At 41.0% G+C, this 9466-nt stretch overlaps 1 protein-coding gene across 5 annotated transcripts in view; it reads right to left on the reverse strand.

Moving 5' to 3' along the window:
* LOC109627302 (microtubule-associated tumor suppressor 1 homolog) overlaps positions 1 to 9221 on the reverse strand; it is a 61203-nt gene extending 51982 nt beyond the window's left edge. For 2 of the 5 annotated variants that reach the window (XM_069530845.1, XM_069530844.1), the window contains exons 1-2: positions 8914 to 9208; positions 64 to 1544 (exon numbers count right to left, since the gene is read on the reverse strand). In XM_069530845.1, the coding sequence (XP_069386946.1) occupies positions 64 to 1212 (1149 nt within the window). In that variant the 5' untranslated portion in view covers positions 1213 to 1544; positions 8914 to 9208. Of the gene's footprint in view, positions 1 to 63; positions 1545 to 8913 lie in introns of all 5 variants that reach the window. The other 3 variants (XR_011243934.1, XR_011243932.1, XM_069530846.1) reach the window with 3 other exon arrangements.
* Positions 9222 to 9466: the final 245 nt, after the last annotated feature.

Genomic DNA, 9466 nt, shown 5'->3' on the forward strand with positions numbered 1-9466 from the left:
CAAATATTAGGTCCATTGTTAGGTCTACAAATCCTGATACATTTTCCGGTAACACTACACAACCTGGCTGGGTGTTTTAGGTGGGGATGGGATGGGCCATGACCTGACTTTAGCCTTGACAGTTTTTAGTTTGGAAACTCTCTTTGCCTCCACACTGGTTGGTTTGATGACTGTGGAGGCAGTGGTCCAAGGAGCAGGGGCTCTGGCAGCCTGACTGGTTTTGGGGCGGGTGGGTTTGGAGCCCAATGTACATCTTTCAGTGTATTCAGGAGATTTGTCTTCTTTAGAATCATGTGTAGGATTGGTAGACAGATAAGATGATGATATCTGAATGTCTTTATTATGGTCCTCAGTAATAGGAGGTTTTGTTTGGCTGTCCATTGGTATTTCAATAGGGCAGGTAGCCTCAGGCTCTTCTAACACCAGTTCTAGCCTCTTACCATCATCTATATCCACAGCCACGGTTACCTCTGTCTGGAGCTCAGTCACTGGAGCAGAGCCACCTGGGATCATGAAGTCAATGCTGAGCTGACTCGTAAAGCTAGTGAGGGCCTCACTGTTCCTCTGTAAACAGGTGTCAGAACTCAAAGACAGAAACCAAGCCTCCTCTTCATCATCTTCATCATCATCATCATCATCAGGGACTTCAGTTGCATCTGAATCTAGAGTTGAGCAGTCATGCCTTATTTTAGTGCCACTACTGAGGTCATCATTATCACCACAACTAAAGTTGTTTGTTGTAAGCGACAGGGCCAGAGTCAGTTTGTCATTATTGTTCCAGGTGTCTTGACAGTACTCGCCACTGTTGGCGTCCAGGTAAACAGACACAGAGTTGTCATTTGATTCTTTTAGTACTGTTTTTTCCTTTCCCACTGAGATGTCATTATTATCGTTGACTCCACTATTTTCTTTTGGCACCAATTTTGAAATTACGTCTGTAGTTTTGTCATTTGGTGTCATCTTTGTCATTGTCAGGATGACCTCAAACATGTCATAGTCCATGATACTGTCATTCCGGCCTCCACTGAGGCTGCTCAGACTCTGCACAGTCCCAGGAGAGATCTCCTCCAGAAAGGAGGAGGATGAGGAGGAGGAGGGGAAAACAGAGAAAGCGTCCCTCTTTTGGTCTCCTGCACTGTGAAGAGGGAGCCTCATGCTGGATCCAACTTTCCCCCTGACAGGCAAGCTCTCACTGGACTCTGAAACACTCATGTCTTGGCCAGGAAGGCAGAGGACCAATTAGTTGTGAAAGAACAAAAGATAGATCTTTTTCCAGCTTAAATCCTCTTTTTAATAATGCCTGATATAATATCCTCTTCATTCAGCATAAAACCTTGTATTTCCACCCATGTGTTCTGATAATATCTTTAGTATGTCATGGAGTTGCAGTGGCACTAATATGCTGCATTACCTCCAAAAGTCATCATGTGCTAGTTCAGTGCAGAACTAATTTAGAACAATGTCCTTTTAAGAGCTCAGAGACTGATCTTCACATCTTATCTCTAAAGGAGAATTCACATTTCCAGGACTGTTGCTGAAAACATCTGAAAAAGAAAAGGGAGAAAATAAATGAAAAGTTGAACTAAAACATTGAAATCAGTGGAATTACTTTTAAGTCTAGACAATGAGCCTGTTTCCTTTCAATAGTGGTAAAAAACAATACTGACGGAAATGGTCACATTGAACAAGCAGCTGAAAACCTGAAAAGCATCAGACTATGACAGTATATGTGAAGAATGGCTGCCCCTTTTTTACACATATACTGTAAATTGTTGATAGATATTTGGGTACACCTGTAACTGATGAAAACTTAATAATTGTTTTACTAATTATTTCATGTTCATGTTAATCTTATTTTACCATGCTGAGGCCACACTCTGTTTTCTGTTTAAGCAGCCCAGTGTTTGCACACTATTGGTAAATGGTCTGTATTTATGTAGCACTTTTCTAGACTTGATGACTACTCGAAGCATTTTACACAAGCTTTTGCCATTCACCAATTCACACAAACATTCATACAAACATGCTGCCCTCTGCAGGCTGTATTCATTTCTGATCATGGCAACAAGTATGAACAATTACAAGCTCTTGGAATATTTTCTGATGAACATGCATGTTAATGGAGTGTTAGGACCACTCACAGTAAGTGACACTCTTTTTGGAGGTGAAAGGTCATTGAATGTTTTGTTTTCGTTGCTGTTTGTCTGTCTGTTAGCAGGATTACGCAAAAATTACTCATTATAGAAATTGGGTGGGAGGTTGAAGTATGGGCCAAAGAAGAATCCCTTTGATTTTGGTAGATCTGGACAAAGGGGTGGATTCAGGACTTGTTATAATTTTCGTTAACACTGTGAGGCATTTTTTGACAGTATCACACATTTATCAGGTAGTAATGAAAATATCTTAATTAAAAAAAAAATATCTGACATATTAAGGGAACTGATATCTATGAGTATGTGAATAATTTGTTGCAACTTTGAATTTCATTTTACGGTTGGTAATCTACAGCCCATACCATGTTCATTTGAAACCTATTGTAACACAGCAAACTCAAACTCCACTATGTGTGTGTGTATATGTGGGTCAGAGACAAAAAGACATGAGAGGAGCATCTATATATAGCCGATCAGATCCAGGACACTGGTCCGTCTCCACTTTCCAGTAATGACAGAAGTCCCTGGAGAGTCAAGGTAGACACACACAGCAGACACGTAAGCTGCTTTCAGAAATGCACTGAACTTTGGACATCCTCTTAATTTTTTCTGGAAGGAGGTCTATGTGTGCATGCAAATGTCCATATAATATAATAATAATAATAACTTTAATTGTATACTACTCATCTAAACAAGGTTACAAAGTTCTTCACACAAAAAATCAAAACCAAAATCCTGGCAAAATGAGGAAGGAATTATAATAAAATGTATTCAGTTCAGTTGAATTTTAATACAACTCTCCCTGCTGAAAGACATTTGCACTCCATCCATATCAATTTTCCAACCTAAAATTGTGGTTCCCTCTACAATTACAGCACTTTGGTTTCACTCCTTCTCCACACCTTACATATTTATGTTCTCCACCACTCTTTGCGCATCCTCTTTTTCTTGTGCACACTTTGGCCACATGCCCACATTCCTGACAGCTTAAGCACCTCATTGGCTTTGGTATTTACTCTGTCTCTCTGTATCTTAGAAATCCATAATATAATTCCGATCAAACTCCACCAGGAATGTTTCCTTTTTCTATATTCCTCTAGTCATTCTTTTCAAACTCCTCACTGAACTATTCCTCACCCTCAGGTTCTCCACAAGTTCCTTCATATTAACACTGTGGGGAACCCTGGAAATCATCCCCTTCAACCACTGGCCCTATGTGCCCCGACTCTTACAACCCTGAAAAGTTTTACTTTTCCAACTCAAGTCATCTTTATTGCCTTCTCCACCTGTGCCTGCAATTTTAAATCAAATCAGTAAGTTTTCATCTCCTAAAACTCTTGCATGGTTTACTTACTCCACCCTCCCCCTCAAATCTTACCATAATATTAAGCAGTCCTTCCTTCTGCTCCTTCTCTTGGCTGTCTCTTCCCTTGCTATCTGACCGACCTTCACTAGAGCCTTTTTTGTTCCTCACTCTCCTGGCTTTTTCCCTCTTACCAGCTCTTCCCACTCACTTTCCCTCCTCTTATCTTCCTCACTCTGTGATGTTTTTGTCATTATCAGATTCTATCCCTGCCATCCTGTCAGAGTTTGCTAGGAACAGTGTACGAATACCATCACGGACCTATAAAGGTCATCAGTCGATATTCCCACAGGCTTTTCCCCAAAAAAGTCACTCCTGCTGTTCATCAGCCCGATGCCCAGAGGCATAAAATAGACAGTGCCTTCCATCTGGCATTCCCTTTGCCACTGATTGCACCCAAACAAGATTTAAGTTATCACACAGTAAGACTGAACAACAAATGTAGGCAGACAATGCCACATTAGAGTCAGGCATAGTGAACATATCACTGTCTTTGACATAAGGCCTCTAGTACTAAACTGACTTCCTCTGGCTTTTGCCCCTGAACTGCCCCAACCAATCATCCTCATACATTCCTGTCATTCCAATCATTTCCGGCATTATGTTTGTGTGTGATCTAGTGCGTGCGTGCGTGTGCATTGTGATTTAAAAGACACCTGTTTCCTGGTATATTCTATCTACATCTAATCTGTGGGAGTTGACCCAGCCAATGCAAATTGTATTAAGACACTCGTATGGGACAACAAGTCCAGTGATTTAACCAATGCATATTGTTTTACATACTGCAATATGTCAGCAGATATGCAGCACAAAGAAATCTGATCATGCACAATGAAAAGATTGATACAGTATGGTAAATATTCTATAGATGACCTTTTAGAACACTTAGACATTGACTTTGGCCATTAGTGTGAGAGAGATGTTGATTCAGTGTGTTTAGACTGTATTTAGTGAACATTTCAGCAGACTGCCTGTTACATTTCACTTGTTTCTGTGTACTGTGAAAACATTTGGGTGGCTGTGGCTGAAGGGTAGAGCAGTCGTCCTCCAACCAGAAGGCTGGAAGTTAAATCCCCAGTCTTCCCATCTGCATGCCAGTGTCCTTGGGCAAGATGCTGAACCCCGAACTGCCCCAAAGAACAACAAAAAGTGCTACAAATAGATGCACTGTATGTATGAATGTGTGTGTGAATGGGTGAAAGGCAAACTTTATTGTAAAGCGCTTTGAGTGGTCATCAAGACTAGAAAAGCGTTATATAAATACAACCATTTACTATTTACATTACAGAGAGCACAAATGAAAACTTTATGCAGTATTGCTAACATTCACAATCACTATTAGATATTAAGAAGAGATCAAAGGTCCCTGAAAAACATGTCCTTCAAGCTGTCACATGCTATGCAATCACCCCCTGCATTTGCCAGATACTTCACACCTGAAGAAACCCAAAACAATGATTATTATTGTTTTATTACATTGTTATTATTATTATATATTTTTTTAATTTCTATTTTTTGTATTATTAAATAATTTTGAGTTCACACAATTGACACTTCTCTACTTATCTATGTATGGCAGCTAACATCAAACACAGATTTCCCTCTTGCAGGGTGCAGCAAACAGTGAATGTTTTGTAACAGCAGATGTCAATGTTTAACAGGTAGAAAGCTAAAGAGGGCCACAGTGCACTTTGAAATGTTAATATTTAAATGTTGTGCAGCAGGACACTGTTGACTGTACAACAGTCATGTTGTCAGTCATTTCCAAGTAGGATGTTGTTTCTTTAGTCTTCTTTGGTTCTTCTTTTTCTTTCTTTTCTTCCCACATAGAGAAATTGAGTATTTTACTTCAGAGTGCTACAATACACCAACAATGTTCAAAATTACACCAGTCAGAGAGGCACCGTTTGGGTCCAAATCAAGTTCATTTAAGAAATTCTATGCTCACACTCAGCATGGACTGTCAGTGTCAAAGCACTGACACAGCAATTCAACTTAAGTCTCTCCATACATCGCACTTGCAACCTTGAGCCAGTACTGTGCGTTAATCATCTTCGTCTCCTCAATGAACGTGTTGTATGAAGTTTAGCTGCACACTACTTATTGAAATTTACTGGATCTGTGCAAATAGGTACTGGAGCGCAGCCGATCAAAAAATTAGACTAGAATGGGTTCTGGCACTCACCTAAGTATTTTCCATCATTGAAATACAGGAGCAGATCTGCCCATATATGGTCAGAAATGTTCATACAGAGTCAGAGCTCTACAGTGGCTACACTGTATAAGTGGCAACTTGTAAAGTTTCCAATAATCATTAAAATCTTGAAAACAGTTCCTATGAGGCCTCAAGTCAGACCCTGTGTGGCCTGTTGGATGTATTTCTGCTCTTCAAACCACTGTATGATCCTGTTTATACAGACTGAGCCTCTTCTGGGAACAGTGACACCCCACCATCAGACACTGAACTTCATTAAGAGCAGGTTATGTCATTAATCCGTCAGTCTTTTCAATCACTCTCACATGGGACCTGAACCAATTTATAGATGTTAGATGTGCAAAGCTTTTGGTTACTTTAAATAAAAATGCTGGGATGACTTTCACATTAAATATCCTTAATCAAAAACACAAATCCTGCGACATTCAGGTTCGACGATACATACATTATGAGAGCATTTAGTTACATATGCGATCATCTCAACAGAGCATCTGGAAATAATCGCACCCACTTGCTTCAAAGATAACAGGGGAAGAACTATGTCACCCAGTTTATGTGTTCAGTTTGGCCACAGTGCCATCATCCCGATCTTACCTCTTGTTCCCTCAACCAGCATCCAAGCTACTTTTATGTGGATGTCTGCTGGTGGAGATAGATGTACATTTTCTATTGACATGACAAGCTCTACTCTGCCTTGGACTGACTTATTCTACTCCTGCCTAAACCTAATTGGTTCGGTCCTAACCAATCCAATCAACAAAGCCAACAATCATTAGCCAATCACAGGCAGAGGAGGGTGGGTTATATCAACTTTATGGTAGGATTTGTAAATTTGCATCTTACTACTGTAGCAGTGATCGCTAGCTTAAGACAAAAACATAATAAAGTAAAAAGCGTCAATCATCGACCAGCACCTTATTACTTTTATTAAGATGTATTTTGCCTCAAGGCCAGAAACTGCAACCGACAGCACCTGCTTGCTCATGCTAGCAAGGGGGGATATTGAAGCCCATTCATCTGAATCCAGATTTTATGGATTAACTGCTGATGGAACAACTAATATTACTACTCATACACTACAGAGCAGTCTTCATCCAACTTGCAATTTGTTGACAGCAGCCATATGCCTCATTGTATATTTTCAGGACCTTGAACTTTGTTGAGTGTTTATTTTATAATTAGAGAATCAGCAAAGTGAAATTTGCTTTACCAATTACTTAGGCTGCAACAAGGTTGCCTATGCCTGACAAGGTTGTGAGTCTGCGCCACAGTCACCAAACACATCTGTTTCTCTTTGAGCAACACTGGACATGCTAAGAGATCACAGAAGTGTAAGAGGGGAGAGCAAAAAAAAAGATCAAAGGACTATACAGACAGCCCCTAAAAGAGATAACATTTTTCAGGCTTCTCCACAGCCTAGCCTTAATGTGTGAATTTTTGATCCAACTGTTGCAAAATATACTGCAGAGTCAGTTGGAATAGACCTTTAAGATGGCTCTAAGCAGACACAGGGAAAGGCAGGCATGTGATCCGAAAGTTCAGTAAAAGGAATCACTGGGGGTTCGGGCTGGAACAGAGGACCCAAGCAAAAGAGTCGACACAGGGATCAGGTGAGTAGTGTGCGGAGCACAGCTTGATGCGGGAATTCACACTGCTGGAGATAGCAGGCAGGTGATCAGTGAAAGTCACACAGATGTGTCTGTGACCTTTAACACACACAAGTGCAGGTTGAAGGGTAGAAACACTTACAGGGGAGTGTCAACAAGTGAAAACACACAGGCAGACAGAAACCAGAATTACCGAAGCAGATCTTGTTTTCAGCGACAGAAGGCTGAGTTGTTTTTAGTGGTTTAAGCGAGGCAGGTATAGGCAGGTTCAGCAATGGGTGATCATTCCGAGAAGAAACGCAGGAGAGTCTTGCATGGCAAAGAACAATCTGGCAGTGTGAGTGTGTGTGTGTGACTGGGGCTTAAATAGTGGCTTTATTACTGATGAGGAGCAGGTGTGCGAAGCAGGTGAAATTAGTTGGACTGATGAGATGTGTGACAGACAGGCTTAGTGAAGGCAGGGTGAGTGAACTGAATGATGAAAGGAGCTGAATTGTGACACTAGCACTGCTTTAGCCCTGTGAGTCAGTTGCCAAGTGTGCTCACAAAATACATAGCCAAACACTGGGATGATGCAGCTGTGGATGAGATGGTCCACCAGGTTGAAACCTGTGCCTTGTAAACAGGCCTGAAAATGCCCAACACTGCTTCAATTGTGAGCAGAATCCCACTTTGCCAAACCATGGAGTCAGAGTCAGTGGTGCAGGATGCAGTAACAGTGATTTTGTGATGAGAGTCTTAATTTCCACAACCCCTGAGCATAAGGTCACATTTGGACTGTTATAACTACTGGAGCACCTGGCTTGCAACTCAAGGTGTATTTGGTTTGTTATAAGCTCCCACCCAGTATATTAATGTTCAACTGCCATTACCTGATAATCACCACACATAACTTTGCATATTTGGATATGTTCTTGTGTGCTGTGTGCAATAAGCTTTTGGACCTGTCTATTAGAATTTTATTAGCCGCTGCTGAGCCGCTGCTGAGCCGCTGCTGAGCAGTTAAGATTCAAGGTCTTTATATTGTCATCATACTCAGGTACAATGAAACTGTAAGAGGCCCCTCTCTCCAAGTTATATCTATATACAGGTGTAATAACCTCACACTGATATTTTGTTTAAAAAAATTGTGCATATTAGGATGTGCTCTTGTGTGCTGTGTGTATTGCAGCATCATGGTATTGTTATGAGCTATTATTATTCAATAGCATTTGTTTTACTGAGTTTCTGTTGGACATTGCTACTGTTACAGGTCCTGCTTGTTGGTATTTGCTGTGTTATTGGCATTATTGAAGGTTTATGTTGCATTTGTATGGAGAGACACCTGAAAGAAGCTCTGACACACGCAAACATGCTCCTCCCACTTCAGAACCCCCAACTTGAGACCTCTACTCATGGCCAAACATATACAGGAATTTGATGAAGAAGAGACACTTCCAAAATAAGCATTTACTACAAGATAATAGTTGTAATAACTAAACTATTTACTGTACAGAAGAAATAATGTATGTTCCAGAATGCACATTCATGAATGTGCTGATATGGTATAAAACTAGTGCCATAGATAAAACTTACTTGTCTGTTTCCCTGTTTCCTTCTTTCTGGAATGCACTGCTGCAAAACATGTCCAGCAAAAAAAAGCCTGTTCAGCTCGCATGAACTCCTCACTTCAAGCAGACATACACTCAGCTGTCTGTCCTAACACACACAATCCTCCTCACACACACATGCACAGATACACATACACCCCTAGCTGCACTGCATTACACATTCATGCCTCTTATCTTATTCCATCACTGCTGGGTTTAAGTGTGTGTGAGCACACAGGCAAGGACAGACTGTGCATGCAGTGTCGGTGGCTGAGAGGAGGGAGGAGACAGGAGAGGGAGGGAGAGAAAAAGGAGGGATACACCTCCCTTTTTGGTTCTGCTGTTCAGTGCAGTCATTATAAACTGTTGTTCCTGACTGAGGGAAAAGACATTCCTCAATGGAAACACACACATACATTTTCCTTTACACTTCCTCTGTGAGTGTGTGAGCAATTCCCACACGTGACGTTGAGGAAGGTGTGTTGCGTGTGTGTTTGTGCATGTGTGTGTGTGCACACATGCACACTGAGGCCAGGTAA

Source organism: Paralichthys olivaceus, chromosome 8 (genome assembly GCF_024713975.1).
Source record: "Paralichthys olivaceus isolate ysfri-2021 chromosome 8, ASM2471397v2, whole genome shotgun sequence".
NCBI classification, from domain to species: Eukaryota; Metazoa; Chordata; class Actinopteri; order Pleuronectiformes; family Paralichthyidae; genus Paralichthys; species Paralichthys olivaceus.